The sequence below is a fragment of the Castor canadensis genome, chromosome 4, assembly GCF_047511655.1.
Source record: "Castor canadensis chromosome 4, mCasCan1.hap1v2, whole genome shotgun sequence".
Lineage (NCBI taxonomy): Eukaryota > Metazoa > Chordata > Mammalia > Rodentia > Castoridae > Castor > Castor canadensis.
In genome coordinates, this window is record NC_133389.1 from 133149277 (window position 1) to 133166660 (window position 17384).

General features: G+C 38.2%; 1 protein-coding gene across 6 annotated transcripts in view; it reads left to right on the forward strand.

Moving 5' to 3' along the window:
• Nucleotides 1-409: 409 nt before the first annotated feature.
• Ube2e3 (ubiquitin conjugating enzyme E2 E3) overlaps nt 410-17384 on the forward strand; it is a 70371-nt gene continuing 53396 nt past the window's right edge. The window contains exons 1-3 of one of the 6 annotated variants that reach the window (XM_074071214.1): nt 410-550; nt 2105-2326; nt 4050-4100. In XM_074071214.1, coding sequence (XP_073927315.1) covers nt 2133-2326; nt 4050-4100 — 245 coding nt within the window. In that variant the 5' untranslated portion in view covers nt 410-550; nt 2105-2132. Of the gene's footprint in view, nt 551-667; nt 1006-1281; nt 1412-1484; nt 1508-1795; nt 1987-2104; nt 2327-4049; nt 4101-17384 lie in introns of those variants that run through there. The other 5 variants (XM_020183240.2, XM_020183241.2, XM_074071215.1 and 2 more) reach the window with 5 other exon arrangements.

Genomic DNA, 17384 nt, shown 5'->3' on the forward strand with positions numbered 1-17384 from the left:
GCCCTGGCCTTAACAGCCTTCTCACCTCCCTCAGAGCCCAGGAGCTCATCCTGCCCCAAGAGGGGCCCGAGGCAGCTTTCCTCTGCCTGCGTGCCCGGCCTCCTCGGCAACACTCACTAGTCCCAGTCTCCCGGGACAGCGGGGAACCCCACAACCTCGCGCCAGCCCAGATATGGGGTCCCGGGGTGCAGGGCGGTCCCAGCGTGGGCTGTCGTAAGGCTGCAGCCCGCGGAGTGTGTGTGTATGGGGGGAGGGGGGCGGGTAGTGCAATGGGCAGCCTCGCCCCGGAGGCGGGCACAGGCCGGAAGCCACCCCGCGGCACAGCGGCCCCGCGAGACGGCGCCCGCGCCCCCGCCTCCTCCTGCACGGGCTCCGAGGCCAAGGGCGCAGGGGCCAGCCCGCCGGGTCCCTGCCGCGCTCTTTGTCCCGGCCGCGCGCGGGCGGACGCGTGCGCCCCCCGGGTGAAAGGAGGCGCCGAGAGAGCGCGCGGGAGCGCGCGGAGAAGCAGCTCGCGTCCGCCGTCTGCCGGCGGCGCGCGCCCCTCCGCCAGGCAAGCAGCGAGCGCGCGCGCCGCCGCCGCCGCCGCCGCCACCGCCGCGCCCGCCCCTCCCCCGCACTCGCTCGGAACTTGCTGACTGCGCGGCCGGGAGGAGCCGAGCCGAGCCGGGCGGCGGCGGCGGCGGCGGCGGCGGGAGGCCTCAGTGCGCGGGGGTCTCCCGCGTCCCTCCGCCTCGCCGGGAGCTCGCGCCCTCGCCCAGCCGAGCTCCCACCCCCTGTTTTCCGAAGGCGCTGGGCGGCGCCACCCTCCGGCCGGAGCCCGGCACTGCACAGCCCCCTCCGACTTTCAATGTTCCACACTCCCCGGCCAGAGCCTCCTCGGCTTCTTTTTTTCCCTCCCCCCCCTTTCCCCCCCCCAGCTGCCTCCATTTCCTTAAGGAAGGGTTTTTTTCGCTCTCCCTCCCCCACACCGTAGCGGCGCGCGAGCGGGCCGGGCGGGCGGCCGAGGTAAGGCGGCGGGGCCGGGGGCCGCGTGGGGGGCGGCGGGGCGGCGGCGGTGGGGGAGGGGGCGGGGGCGGCAGCTTTGTTCGCGCCGGGTGCCCGCCGCCGGTGTCCCCGAGCCGCGCGGGGCTGGCCGGCTCCCGCATCACTTGGCGGCCGGCGCGGCGAGCGCTTGCCGCGGCCCCCGCGCGGCCCTCCCCACAAAGGGCCGCGGAGCTGCGTGGCCGCCGCCGCCGGTCGTGGCTCGCCGCCTCGGCGGGCGCGGAAATTTGTTGCACTTCTTGGGGCTTTGTTTGTTTGTTTGTTTTTTCCTTCGGGCTTCCCTTCTCTTTTCGCTATTTTGGACAAAATGTCGGTCCGTGCGGTGGGGATTGAGCGAGGCACCTCGGTGGCGTGGGGAGCTTTGCAGGAGGTGCAGTTGGGGTGCTGCGTTTCCCAGGGTGCAGGCGGCTGGGTCTCGGCCGGGGGAATCCTCGCGGCTGGCCGTGGACACGGCGAGGGCGGCTCGGTAGTTGATTTTTAAATTTCCAAGTGTCGGGCTTAAAGGCTTTCCGTGCCCAGAGAGAGAGAGAGGGGGAGAGAGAGAGAGAGGGAGAGAGAGAGAGAGAGAGGGAGAGAGCGAGAGGGAGAGAGGAGGAGGGCTCGCCACCTTAAATGAGCATATGGGCGGTGAGCACTGTCTGTTTTCCTCTCGGAAGGGGAATTTGGTAGCTCCGACCTGTGTCAGTCTGTCAATATTTAGACCTTATTAGTGACTTTTTAACATTTTTTTCCCCAACGAGATCTGTTATTTACAGTGTGTCATATGTTATTAATGCTCGTTGCCTAAGTTCCCTGGCAGATCTGTTTCATGCCTTCTGAGAAAGTAGACAATTGATAGATTGTCCAAGGCATGGGAGAAAATGTGAGTGGGTTTTCCAACTTGAGTTGGGTAAATCCCAGACCGCCGGCGTGGTGGTGACCTTGCTGTCCCCGACAGGAGCCTGAGTGAGCACTTGGGAAAGGGAGGCTTTTCGTGGAATGCGATTGTAGGTGCATACTACTAGTAGGCAGGAAGATACTGTTGGCTTGCCTTGCAGATTTAACCTTTCTCTTTTCTCTTTAGAAGTTTTCCGAGCGACAACTTCACCAAGATGTCCAGTGATAGGCAGAGGTCTGATGATGAGAGCCCCAGTACCAGCAGTGGCAGTTCAGATGCGGACCAGCGGGACCCGGCCGCTCCAGAGCCCGAAGAGCAGGAGGAGAGAAAGCCTTCTGCCACCCAGCAGAAGAAAAACACCAAACTGTCTAGCAAAACCACTGCTAAGTTATCCACTAGTGCTAAAAGGTAATGCTGAAATTTTCAGCAGGTGTAAGCACATGTCAGCTTGTCTCCCAAGCAGTGGACGCTTTTGTCAGTTTTGTATCAGTAGCAATAGTTGAGAAACACTTTTCCCTTATTCTTTAGGTGGCTTATAAGCGACCTCCTTAAGAGTTGCACTTCCAAGCAAACTTGCTCTGCACTTTGGTAACTTCAGGAGATGTGTCCTGCAGTAGACATTAGACTAACATTCTCACAGATGGAGTTGGCAAGGAGAATTTGTTGAACCCAAATTAGGTAGTATGTTGGACATGTTTCCTTTTCTGTGTCACACTCTTGAGTAAAATTGACACTTCCAGGGAATAGCATTGCTTTTCTTCTTAAAACTTAATGATCAGAAATGATTATATTTGCTAGAAAATTTGCAAATGCCTGGCCTTTGCTATATTTAAAGAAATTTTAAAATTGTGCTTTAAATTTGCATACAATTTTTCAAGCAGGACTAACTCTTGCATCACAGGTACAGCTTTTTGTAGTTAAATTGTAGTTACCCCACTTTGTTCTTGTGAGTACAAGTAAAATTAAGCAGTGGCGATTTACAATTTTGGATGTCACTTGGCAGTTGAAAACTTGCATTGTCCTTACGCTTCTTCACTCTAAAACTTGTGGATCTGCTTGACACATTAATCCTCAACAGCAGGAGAAACATATTTTGTTGGGTATAAGTGAATGATCATTTGTTTCTTGTTGACTTTTATTTTCTGTGATGTCAAAAAATTTGTTAGCGGGACTCCCTTAGTGATAGTAGTAGTTGAGTGTCTGGTGGAGCTCTAGTAATTACACATGAAATGTGTCTGCAGCATTACCTATGACTTTTATTAATCGCAACTAAAGGGGAAAGAAATATAAAAATGGTAAGACATTGCATTTTATAGTGATTCAGAAATACTCTTATTTTCCTGTGGATTTTACATTGTACCATTAATCAAATATTAATAACTTTAGAATAATTTGTTGAGCAAGAGTCTTTGAAGTAACTTAAAGTTCTCAATTTGTTGTAATCTTGCAAAGAAAGGAGTTAGACACTTTTTAAGTTTCAAAAGCATTTTAAGTTTGAAGAAAATCAGAGAACAGCTTTTTTTCCCCTTAACTCAAGGCACTTTATGACTTATTTCTCCCTACATTTATTGAATTTAAATGGTGTACCTAAGAAGGAAGAAAATAGTAACAGTTAAATAAGAATAACAATTCGTCTTTGGAAGTTTTTCATTGCAAACATATTTGTAAAATTTAAACTTTCTCTGGCAGATAAAATACTGTCAAAACTATTAATACTTTTGCAGCATTTTGTTAATTTTTACCTTAGTAAAAGTGACTTGAAGTCATTGTCAAATATTCCCTCCTCCCTTTTTGTCTCATTTGCATATAAGCTTGAAAAGAGAATTTCTTTGGTTAAAAGTGTTTTAAAATAGATTTTATATCCTTTACTGAGTAGTGGTAGAGGACTATTTCTCAAATCAGGTGTAAATGACTTACTTACTTACAGTAGCAAGTGAGAAAAAAAGCTGCAAAGTTTCTGTTAAGGGATTTGGGTTATGCCTCTGAGAACAAAGAGGAAGCAGCCATGTTAGCATTACTGAAGGCAAAGCCAGCCTTGCATTTAACTGCATGGTGGTAGAGGGCAGTGTAATTCCCGGTTATTCTGTAGACTATCTCATATCCTTTTTGTCTGTTCTCATTTCACTAACAGAATTCAGAAGGAGCTAGCTGAAATAACCCTGGATCCTCCTCCTAATTGCAGGTAAGAAACAAATTTTGTTGTTTCGTTTCCATGTGGAAAATGTTAGAAATTAATAATCGTGCCTGGATGTAGGTGCAGCAGAAGAGGCTAGCTACATTTGCTTCCTTACAGCTTTGCAAGTGCATTAAATAAGAGTTGCCTAGGTGAATTAAATAAAACTGGGAGAAAAAAACACTCTTTAGCATTTGTGAATTTAGTGATTGTGTGTTTCTTACTGAGATTTGTGTGAATGGTGCTGATTTTTCTGTTGTATTTTGGTAGAACATGCATATTCACAAGTAGATTGTAGTAACTTCTGAAATTTTAAGCTTTAAAGTTACTGCTTGTGTGTAATCTGAACTGACCTTCCAAATTTAGAAATTGCTGAATGTGATGTTGCAGAATGTAAATTCAGTAAACAAGAGTATAGTTGTTTTTGTTTGATTTATTCGGAAACTTGCCTTAAGGACAAATTTTATGTGCTAAGCTAATGGTGTTAGTTGTTTTCTAGAGAATGCATTGTTGGAGTTATTTACATTTTAAGCAAATGTCCTAATTACATGGGAAAATTCTTAGTAAGCAGTAAATAAATTGAAATTGTGGGGAGAATTAATTTCCGTGGAACTCTGAATATTTTGAGGTTGTTGGTTGGCATGAGATGCATTCAAAGTACCTCAGTAGTTTTTTTAATTCCATCTTATGTAGTGCTGTGCTTATTTTTGACCTGTGACTATATAGCTTACAGAATTCATCAGATTTAGAGAGCAATACTGTAAATCATTTGTAAAGAATGAGAGTAGCAGCCAGAATTAAGGTGGTATTATGTTTGGATTTGAGAAAGTTGTTTCTAATCTATGTTTTTGCTGCTTAACTTGTGTTGATAGACCCATTTCTGAAGTCTATTTGAGATAAAATAAGGGTGTAATCTCTTTGCTTCTTATTGTGTGTGTGTTAACCAGTTCTTCCGATAAGGTGATCTGATCCCAGTGAATTAACAGTTTTACTTATGTTGTAGTTATAACCATTCAGTTCAAAAACGAGACATGACTGAGAACTAATTGTAAACAGATAGGGTATGTCTGATCTCAAAATATTACTTAGGAGCTGTAATATTTTGTAATAGCTACATCTGGCTATTGAACTTCAGTTGTGGCTAGTCCAAAATGACATGTGCTGAAAATCAAATACACATTGGATTTTAAAAACTCAGTACAATAAAGCAAATACAAAAATTTTAAAAATTATCATTTTAGTGTAGTAATTAGAAAATTTGAATTTAAATATATGACTTGGGTTATATTTTTGTTGAAGAGTGCTGTTTTTGAGAATAAAGTATTTCCTTTCAGACTTCTAAATGGTGTCTCAAATCTGTAGCCATTTAAGGAGGTCAGGTTAAATTTGCTCTCTGGAAGAATCACTTAACTTGAAGAGTGTATTCTGATATTTCCCATTATGAAAGATGGAAAGATCTATCAGTTCAGAACTCTCAAATGTTTTGAAATTGCATGTAAGATCAAACATTTTAAAGGTGTCTGTTGATTTTGTGCAAGTGGCACAAATCAGTATACAAGCATAAATCTACAGAGCGCAGCAAATGTGTTGAATGCTCTCAGAGCAGTAGCCTAGTGCTGCAGTTGGTGAAGAAATCTGCTTTAGGTGTTTAACCCAGGGATGTTTCCACAAGGTCACTGAGGATTATTTTGGAGGAAGTAGATTCTTTCTGGGAGATAGAAAGTTTCACTTGTGCTGCAGCTATTTTCTCTTTATATATCAGATTTCATTTAAGTCCATGAAATAGTGCTTAACATGTAGTGATTAGACTAGTGTAACTGTGAAGCTTGGGGCTTAATTATGTACAACAGGGAACACTTACCTTTTCCCTTGTACAACCTTTGATGACTGTCAGCTGTTGCAAATGACACTTTTCAGTTGTCTAATTCTTTAGTATTGAGGTTTTTTTTAGGCTGTGTAATTAAAGAAAAAGTAAACAAAATATAAGTCTTAAGGAAAAAACAAATAAAATACAAATCTTGGTAGGAGATTAGAAGTTATTTCTCACTACTTTGGGGATAGGCTTTTTCCATATGTTTCACATGTAAAATATCCAGATACTTTTCATGTGTCTTTAGATTCTTTTGGATAGAAGACAGTTTAGTTCTTGTCCAGGAAAGGAATTTGGAATATTGAGTGTTTACTGGAAGCATCTTAGAATTTTGACACATAATTTGTATTTAAATAAGTTTGTATTGTATTTTTGTGTTGTCAGATCTGTGACAGATTGTGGTGGCATGTTCATAGGTAATTAAATGAGAATTTTAGCTTTATTGTGATCATATGGCTTAAATTTATTAATTTAGAATGTAATTAAAAATGGGAATCCACATTTGTAACTACATTTAGAATATGTTTGAGATCTAGGAAACCTAATACTTCTGCCATTCCTGTGTACTTATTTAAATTTAATCAGAATTCCATTATGGTTTTGGATATGAGTTTTACAAGCTTGTCAAAGTATGTGACAGATACAATTCTTCCTCCGGGAAGAAATGTGATGTATATCTGTGTATATTCAGGAAAAAGTTGAATGAAATACAGGACTCAGCGAAACTAAAATTACTCAGACTAGAAAGAATTCTCTTAAATTCCTTCCTTTGTTTTAATTAATATTCTTTAGTTCTATAGTTAGGTCTCATCACCCAGAGTGATCATAGGGTAGATTTAATTGTTAAGTGTATAAGCTGTAAAAATGTTTGATTATATTTTGGTAGGATTATTTCTTTTCCTGATAGTAAAAATGGAGATGTTATTTCCAATGATTTAATGGTAGTTCAGGTTTTAAGTAATGGAGGACTATGGACTAATGCTTCCTGAACATAGGGATATAATATTAATTAACTAATTAAATTTTTTGGGTCAGGGTCACTAAGTAGCCCAAGCTGGCCTGGAATTCACTGTGTAGCCCAGATATGGCCTCGAATTTGTGATCCTCCTGCCTTAGCTTCCCACGTGCTGGAATGATAGACATGTCACCATGCCCAGTCATGATGTTTATTTATTGGTTTGAAGTTGTACTCTTTTCATCCTGTGTTTGGAGTAGGGTATAAATAAATTGGTAGGGCAGTGAGAGTGAGGGGAAATTGTGTTGTGGGCACTTCACCAACTACCTGTTCCTAGAGAAAGTTATTAACTAGAATTGTTGAATAATGTGTTTTGACATTTACATTTCATCCTTTGTTTCCCAAAGGGTTTCCTTGTTTTCTATAAGTTTAGAAAGGTTCTTAATCTCTAATCTAACCCTCAGTTTCTCTTTATATATGAAAAAGCATAAATATACGTTCCTAATGTATTTTTTAATATGTTTAGATTGCATCTATGATAAAGTAGATATTCAGGGGTATTGTAAATAGCTTTTGGATGTCTTGGGTAGATCAGACTTATGCTACTGCCAGGGCCATCTGAGGCCCAGCAGCATCTGCATCATAGGTGAGAGGTGCTATTCAGAGGGGACGAGCCAGAATCTGAGTTTCTCAGGATTCCCAGTTCTTAATTATATGTTAAGACTTAAAAAGCCCTGGTACTGGACCAAGACTGTCTGGGTTCAGATATGTGCTCTGCCAATTACTGACATGTCACTTTATGTAAGTTGGGATATTTTTGTCTTTCAGTTTCCTCAGTTGTTAAATGAGGTTTAAAATGATGATACTCCCTCTGTAGGAATGTTGTGAAGATTAAATGAATTCATTTAAAGTTTAATAACAGTATAAATTGATTTAGTAAAGTAGCCATAGCATGTTAAAAGTAGGAGGCACAGTTTTGCAACATGTACTCATTCTGGCTGGCATTTTCTCCAGGACATTGACATTCTGCCCTAGGAATGGTTTCACGTTAATACATCACCTTAACATCATGGTTATTGAATGCATATCAGCATATCACACAGGCTTTTTCTTTTGGCTTACTGGGAGTGGAACCCAGGGCCTCATGCATGCTAGGTTAGTGCTCTGTTACTTGAGCCACACCCCCAGCCCAGCAGTTTCTTTTTAATGTTAGTAAAAATAGTTCTTTGGAACTAGAATAAAAAAGAAAATTAGCCTAAAACATTGAGTATAGGTAAATGCTATATCCTTTTAAAAAAATGCATGAGGTTAGGTGATGGGTCATGCCTCTAATGTTAGTTCTTGGGAAGCAGGGGTAAGAAAATAATGAGTTTGAGTCAAGCCTGGGTTCCAGAGTGAGACTCAGTCTGAAAAAAGCAAAAACAAAAATAGACAACAAAAACTGGGCATAAGGTTAATAGTAATTATTAAAAAGAATTACTACCAGTAAAATATAATAAAACATTTTTAGGAAGGGATGATGAATTTCGCTCCTTTTAAATATCCCACTATAAGAATTTATGATTTTATTGAGAATGGGATTATGTCAATATTTGTAAAATTCATACTGAAAGTGATATAGTTTACCAGTTTCTTAAACAAATAGCATGGAGTTGCAGGCAAAACAATGACCTTGGATTGAAGAAAATTTGTTAAATTTTCTATCATGTATTCTTTTTCATATTTGTGACAGTTAATATGATTATTCAAAGACTAGTTACTATTTTTGTATGCTTAGAAGAAGAAATTGATCATCACAGTAATTCCTATTATTTCCCTCATATATACCAAATACAGGAGGACCCAGTACTATTGCATGACTAAAGTCATTTCCTGATGGAGTGACTGATTAAACAGTCTTATTTGCCCTCAGAAGGTCACATTGTAATTAAGCATTTTTTATATCCAATGCAAATTATGTAAGTATTGGGTGGTAGTTTTTTTTTCTTTAAAGTTATGTATTTAACTTTGAAGCTGTGTGCCTCAAATTTTTCTCTTCTATAGCTAACCAGTTGGTACCTTATTTTTTTCCTTCAGCGAGTTGCTATAACAGCAGATGAGTTATGTTTAGTTACCAGGAAAATCAGAAAGTCTTGGTTAGAGTACATGGGCATTCAGATTGAGAAGGGAGAATTTGCTGTGTTTTGTGGTGCATTTCTGTAATCCCAGTTACTCTCAAAGTGGAAACAAGAATATTGTGAGTTCTAGGCCAGCCCCGGCAAAGCTAGCCAGACCCTATCTAAAAGCAAAATAAAAATAAAAGGGCTAGGGGTGTAGCTCAAGTGGTAGAGAGGCCCTGGGTTCAATCCCGAATGCCTCAAAATAAAAGCCCAAAATAACAACAACAACAACAAAACCCTTACAGAGTTAATGTCATTCTGTTGCCATAACTCCACAATCCTTTATTTCAAAAGCCTGGACCAGATGTGTTTCAGAATGAAGAAATTTTTCAAAAGGTAATATGATGTGATTATTGTATTTTATGTAATACCTGTTGCTGTGCTCCATAATCAAATATGAATATTTCTATACCAAGAATTTATGAATATTTAATACTAAGTGGAAGAAGTAGCAACTATAATTAGTTTCAAGTCAGTTCAGACATGTTATTGGCTATAAAATTATTTTGTACCTACCTTAGTTTAAAAACTTCAAACCTCAGAACTTTGGGAATTCCAACATTGTGGATAAGCAACTATGGCCCAATTGTACTTATACTCTTGCAGCAATAATAACAACTACTACTCAGAATAAAGGGTGTTTTTAGAATCATGCTTAGCTTTCCTTTTCACCTGTTTCCTAATAGCTGATTTCAGTTTCTCATGTTATTTTTGAATCATTGCTTTTTTGTTTTGTTTTGTTTTATAACTTGTATGCTTAACTAGAAGAAAATATATATCTTGGTTTTAGAGTTTCCTCTTAAGGTGAAAAATTATAAGTGTCTTTCTTTTAAAGATCTGTGATACCAATTACTTTCCTATTTTGCTTTCTAAATGTTTTAATCCTTCTATTCATTCTAGATTTACAGAATTACACAGGAAGGAAGATATCCTTTAATACTTTCACATAAAATATGCCATTTTTACTTATGTATTTTGTCTTGCAGCATTTAAGTGCTATTAGTCTATAAAAGACATTTGTTTTTTTTGAGAAAGGATCTCCTTATGTAGTCTAGGCTGGCCTTGAACTCTGGATCTTTGAAAGAAAACAATATTTTGCTAGCTGTGTTGTGATTTCACACAATCCTGGAGAGTTAAATATATAATGGTTTATTTCTCATTCATTAATGTGGATACGGGGACTCTTCTGGGTAGCTGGTGATGTGTTCACTGAGGTCCATGCTGATTGTGTCTTACAGCTCTGCTATTTGAGCTTGTGTCTAGGCAAGAGTAAAAGGGTCATGTCCCAAATTTAAGTGCTTTGATTAGTCACACAGCTTTATCTGGGTGGATGAAAACTATAAGGGAGTATATGAATATTCATTGAGAAGGCAATTTTTCTGCCACAAAGGATATAGATTTTCATGAATAGGTGATTTTCACTCTACTTCCATAAATAGTAAGGAGGAAATACTGAGTATTCGCCTGGTGTTGTACTAGATTCCACAGTTCAATAATCTGTTAATACAATATTTTGTATAAAGTAAATATATTTTTTCCATAGATTTCAAAAGTGAATTTGAGAGTTGAGAAATTTGCCAAATGTCATGTGCAGGGTACATATAAATGACAGATCCAGAGCATAATTCTAGATTTACTTTAGATAGGAAAGTAAGCATTTTTACTTTTATATAGTGCTATTGTCAGTTATGGAACTGTGAGTACATGCTTAGTGTAAATTTATCCCATTAGTTTGTTTATCTGTAGAAGGGTCTAAAATACTGTTCCTGTAGGATTTTAGAATCTGGCATGGTCTAATGGTGAATTGGGAAGAGAGTTTCCTTTGGCTTGGGAGGTATTAGCTCCTTCTCTTTGCAGATAAGAATTTCTGAACTATGTGAGGGAAAAGCTCGCAGTTACTGACTTTTTGCATAAATTTGGTTCTATATTAGGGCCCTCTTAATTTTACCTTGTTTTGTGTGGTTTCATAGTTTTCCTAAGATGAGATTATTATGCAAAAATTATTCCCGGGCTGCTATTAGGAAGTTTTTTTTTTTTTTTTTTCCCCTAAGACTTTTGAAGACTAGCTGGTCCTTTAAGCAAAACAAACCTAATATTTTCAAGGCAACCTGCCAGGTAATAAGTTGGTTTTTTTTGTTTTGTTTGTTTGGCAGTTCTGGGGATTGAACTCAGGGCTTTATGTTTGCTAGGCAGGGTATGCTGCAGTCTACCACTGGAGCTGTGCTCTCAGTCCTTTATGCCTTACTTATTTTTTGAAACTTGGCTTTATGCTGGAGCCAGCCTGAACAAATCCTCCCATTTGCACTTCTCACATAGCTGAGATGATCGGCACATAACTTCCCCCACCTCCAGCCTTTATTGATTGAGATGGAATCTCGTGAACTTTTTTGCCCAGACTGGCCTCAGACTGCAGTCCTCCCAATCTCCACCTGCCTGGTACCTAGGATTGCAGAGTTCATTTTAGATCGATGAAATTGATGCATTTTGTGGCTCAAATTTGTGTCTGGCATTTTGTCTAAATGCAAGAGTAAAGTTAAATTCTACACTTTTGAGATTTTTGTTAACATTTCATTGGTTTGAAAAGGGTGCATAGGTAAACAGCATATGCTTATTTATGGCATGTATGATATTTAGTAGTGTGATTAGTGAAGGTCAGATTTCTACTGTTATTAAATTTTTAAAAACCTAGTTTCCCCTTTTTGGCCCTTGGTATATATAGTAATTGTTTTAATTTTGCAATTACTTGCAACAAACTTACTTTGAAATTATAGTATTATAGTGCTCACTTATTGTTTGAGGTTTCATCAGTCTATTTTGGAGGGATTCTGACTACTTCTGTCATTCCAAAGTTTGTTTAGTGTCCCAGAGCAAATACACTTTGTCATTCTGTTTTACTTCCAGCTTGTCTGGGGAAAAATAAAGACATCTCTTGTCTGAAATTGCTTTTGGGAGTATAGCTCCACATCTTTTGGTGTGAATGAAAGGCCTAGGGAAACATGAATTTTGTTACCTTTTTATTTTATTTTCCTTTACTTATAAATCATTGTGATGCTCTTCCCTTTACATCCATGCGTCTTACTTTATAAACACCATTTCTTTTCTGAAGGTTATTGTCTGTAGTTAGTTTTGCCATTTAAAATCTTATAGGTCCCTTAAAAACGGATTGCTTTTCACATTTAATTTTAGTAGGTCAAGAATGCATTTATTCAGAGTTCCCAAGAGAATGGATCTCAGAAGACTGTGGCTACATATTTTTTATGGCTTCCTATAGCTTTCTGTAGTCTTGTCAGTTTAACCAGTAGTGACAACAAAATGTAGAAGGCACCATAAGACATTGATATTATGATTTTATTCTTGCTTTATACTAGCTTCTTAAGATATTGGGGTTTTTTTTTTTTTTGGATTTGTGATATATTTACTGTACTAAATTTGCACGATAAAATTTGCATTTGAAGACTTTGAACACAAAATTAGTGGCATGTGATTTATATGGAATTCATTGGCAGTTTTAAGTAGTGTACCTTCAGTTTTATTCATCTTACACCAATAACTTTGAAAAAAACTTTAAAGGAGTTTTGTTATATTTGCCAAGATGCTTAATATCTTCATTTCTATTAGAGGACTTTGTCCGAAGTATTTATTTTGCTGTTTTTTAAGCCCTAAAATAAACATGTTGTAAATGATCACTTTTCCTTCTTGCTGAGGTTCCTTAATTTTTTTCAGTTATCTTCTTATGGAGAACTTGAAGTATATGCAGAAGAAAAAAGATTTGTGAAATAATTTCCATTCCCATGTAGCCTTCGTCCATTTGCAATAGTTACTAATTCCTGGTTTGTCTTGTTTCCTCTGTTTTTCCCATCCACTTCACCGTGACTTCCATATCTCGGCATTATTTTCAAAACATGGACTCCTTTTAACTTAACTACAATGTCGTTATTTTAAACCTGAAAATTTTATAGTAGTTCCTGAGTCATTATTCAAATTTAAAAATATCTTTTCCCTTTCCAAATTTACTTGAATTGAGATCCAAGTAAAGTAGGAATGTTGTGATTGGTTGATGTGACTTTTCATGTATTGTAAATTGTAAGCTTCTCCTCAATTTCTTTTTTTCATTTTTTGCAGTTCAATTATTGAAGAAACTGGGCTTAGTCTCCTAGAGTGTTTATTGTGCTTGTTGGATGTCTATGATGTAGTTTAACATCTCTGCTTCTCCTCAGTATTTCTTGTAAATTTAGGATTTAGGTCAAGAGGTTTGATCGAATTCAGCCTATCTTTTTCTTCCTTTGACAGAACTGCTTCATAGGTGGTGTGTTTGTCTATCAGGGGACAATCTTAGATATGGCTTTCTTTTTGTGATGGTAGTAGCCATTGGAGTACATCTCTAAAGAGAAACTTACCCTCCTTTTCTGTTTTGTTACCCAGATGTAAGTTTCATAGTAATGGCAGGGTAAATATATAATTTTTTTCCCCTTGATTACCAGGTTTTTTCTTTTTTTTCCTTCTTCACTGACTGAGTTGGTTATCAAGCATCCTGTCCAGAATCATTAACTGATTTGGTGTGTTTCAGTATTGCAGTAGTTCAGTCTATTGCCATTATAATCCTTACACAAATTCTTAAGTTTAAGTACACTTCAAGTTAAATTGCTTTGCCTTTGGAGACCTCAGATATAAAAAAAAATGCTTTGGTATTTTTATTGGTAAAATAATGTAAATGTATGTATTCATCCTAACTATTGCTCTAGGTCTGATTTTGAAAACTCAATACTTACTGAAGGTATTGTTTTAAAAGTATGAAATTCTCCTAACTACTTCTTTGTCATTTTTGGAAAGATAATTGTATTTTAGCACTAGGATCCTGAATGTCTTCATTGGAACTAGGTTCTCTATAAGTTTTGAGTTAGACTGAGGTGGAGTAAATGAGTTTATCACAAGAATTGAACTTAAAATTAACCTCTTGTTATTTTAAGATAGAAAGCAAGCAACCTTTTGTGTGCTTAAATGTTTCTTATTGGTCCCTTAGGCATTTTGGGCTGGATTGTGCTATACCTTGAAAGATATTGAACATTTTTGGACCCTGAAGAGTGAATTTTAGTAGGTCATTATGGCTACCAACCCCCTTCTCCTGTTTGGGGTCAGGGAAGAATTTACCATTTCCACTTGCAAATCACTGGTCTGGATTCCACATGTAGTGATAGAAAACCATAATGCTATAATAAACTAATTTGTGAAGCATTGTTTTGCACAATCTATAGTAATTTGTAATAGTTTTTTTAATGTAAAGTCTGTTATGACCAAATTTGTGTGTGTGTGTGTGTAAGTTGTCTGTTATGCAAACTGTTTTCTCCCCTCCATCATTTTACTTTTTGCACCCCCCATTCTGAAATTTGAACTTTGTTCATAAACTTAACATGTAAATATACATATACTCTTGTAAATGTTATTTCATGTTCCTTTAATATTTCTATTAATAGTGAATATTATTTATGGGAAAAATCTATGCTCTTAATAGGATTTTTGCCTATTATCTCTTTAACTGCCTTTCCTTTTATTTCCGATCTGTTTCCAATTCTTAACCTCTTTCTTGTTCTAAGAGATTTTTTTAAAGTCCATTTTAACTGTGTAATTTTTTTTTTCTCATTATCAACTGTGTGGCTTTTCTATTTATCTGTGTGTGTGTGTCTGTCTGTTTAGGTCTTATATTTCTTTCATCTTTTTATAATCTGACTTGTCCTTTTCTATTTATTTTAGAAAAGTCATTTGGTAATCTTAACTGTCAATATTTTGTTCATGTGACTTACTCTTAATTTCTTTTATATGCCTACCTTCTTAGGTCTTTTTGGTTTCAAGTTCTTTTCTCATATTTCTGAAATGTCTTTTTAGTATTTAGTGTTTCCTCGTATATGTGACATCTACTCTGTTTTCATGTTTGTATCTTTGATCTCTTCTTATCTCTCAGCACTTCTATTATATTGTATCACAGCTGCCATTTGAGAATGGAGTTTTCCTTAGAATCTCAGTGGTTGTCTGTCAAAACTATCTATATTTGGCTTCTGTCTTACCTTTATTTTTTTTCTTCAATTATGTACTAAAGCTTTCTGCTCTAACAAAAGTGATCTTTTTTCTACCTCCTGGGAATAGCTTGGGTTTTCTAGGCTCTGCATTTTTGCTTGTATACTCCAAACTGTAGTGATTCTTTAAGGTCTATTTCAATCCTTATTTTGTTGTGAAACCTTTTTCTCTCCTTGAGAGACTTATTTAATTCACTGGTAGTTACTGCTTCTTGCCATGTTCCCTTCCCAACTGGACTAGGCAATATGTGTGAGTTGCTGTGACAAAAATGCCTGTGAAAACAAGGGGGGAATAACTTACTTTGGTTCATGGTTTCAATTCATGGTTGGCTGATTCCATTGCTGTGGGCCTGAAATGAGACGGAACATCAGAGTGGGACATCATGGCAGTGGGGACTGCTCACCTTTTGGTGGCTAGGAATCAGAGACTGGAAAGGGACAAGGAGAAGGTGTATCTTTGCAGAGCATGCTCCCAGTGATGCACTTTTTCTAGCTAGGCCCTACCTTTTAGTTTCCACTATCTCCCAATAATGCCAAAATATTGTGACTCCGTCAAGGAAAGGATTAATCCATTGATTAGATTAGAGCCCTCAGAATCCAATCTATTTCCCAATGCTTCATCAGCTAGCAACCAAGCCTTTAACTGAAACCTGAGCCTTAGGGGGCATTTCGGATTCAAACTGTAAAACACTAAACATTGGGTTTATATTCTTTATATTTTCAGCTCTTTATATTTTATTTAACCCTTGCACTAAATATGAAAATAATTTAAATTGTAATTTAGTTGAAAGTAGTTAGGAAACTAGTACCTAGCAACTCTGTTTTGACCGTACTCATTGGTTTATGTCTGTTGTCTTAGTTTAAGTAATATTATTTTTCTCACTTTCAGAAATACCCCAGTTTGTGTGATAAATTATAGGATCACTTTACTCTGTTGCTATAAATGGGTAGTATTCTGGTTAGTCTTGGCGAATCAAGAGATTCTTTTTGTCAATAATTACCCAAAGCAGAGATGATGGTTTAGTAGGCTAAGGGTAGCCCGAGAATATGCATTTCTAAAAGTTTAGGTTCAAGGGAACCTGTAATCATTTTTCAAAAAATAGTACCCTAGGTTTGCAGTCTTAGCTGGGATAAGGAGAGTGGGACAGGTGGCAGGGGAAGATAATAAACTACTTTTACACTCTATGAAGCTAGAGAAGAACAGTCAAGATCATGCTTCTTACCTCATTTTAATGGCTAGCTGTTTCTTTGCCTGAGCACCCCTTACACTCTCTGTGTCATAATGCAGTATGGCAATATTGTGTATATGGTGGTGAGGTTGGTGGGTTGTGCCAGAACATTAAAGCTGTGTGTGTATTTGCATGTGTGCTTAATAACTTAATGACAGCATGAAATTTTAGTATAAACAGTTGAAAATAGAAGTAAAGTACAACATTAGAGGAAGGTGGAGTAAACTCAAAGCAGCAGCATTCTCTCTAAATCTCTTTTGTTTGTATTTTGTCCAAAAACATAGTAAACAAAGTCTTAAACAGCATTCCCTTCAGCTAATCAACAGAGGAAGATGCATTTAAAAACATGAATTAGATTATTTGTAAAACAACTTTTTTCAATGAATACTTCATAGATTCACGGATAAGATGTCTTAAAATTCAAAGTGGAAGATACTTTTTATGTTCCCTTCCATCCTCGAGTATAGGAAAAGATGGAACACTATGTTAAACCTATTTTGAAGTAATTATGGTTTACTCCAAGCATTGTGTCTGTACTACTTAAATTACAAATGTTTAATCTCATTGATGAACAAGTATAAGAACTGTAAAGTCAAGTAGAATTAATTTATTATAAGAACATAATCCCTCACCGCAAAGGAAGTTTGTTATAAGACTGCCAAGAATACTAGTTCCTAGTTCTTGAACACACCACAGAATATGCCAAAGAAGAGAAATGGTTGAGCATTTCAATAAATACTACAATATCTAAAGTGTATTTTGGTACAGTGTATTTTATCTATCAGTTGTGATCATTTTGGTTATGACCATATTTTGACTATGATGCATAGTGCTGCTGTGAATATTCCTGTGCAGATACTTGTTTGAACGCCTGTCTTCAATTCTTTGGGTATATTTCTAGGAGTAGAATAATTGTCATGTGGTAATTTTAAGTTTGTGAAGAATCACTGAACTCCTTTTCTCAGTGGCTGTAACAGTTTAATTTCTGCCAATAGAGTATGAGGATTCTAAT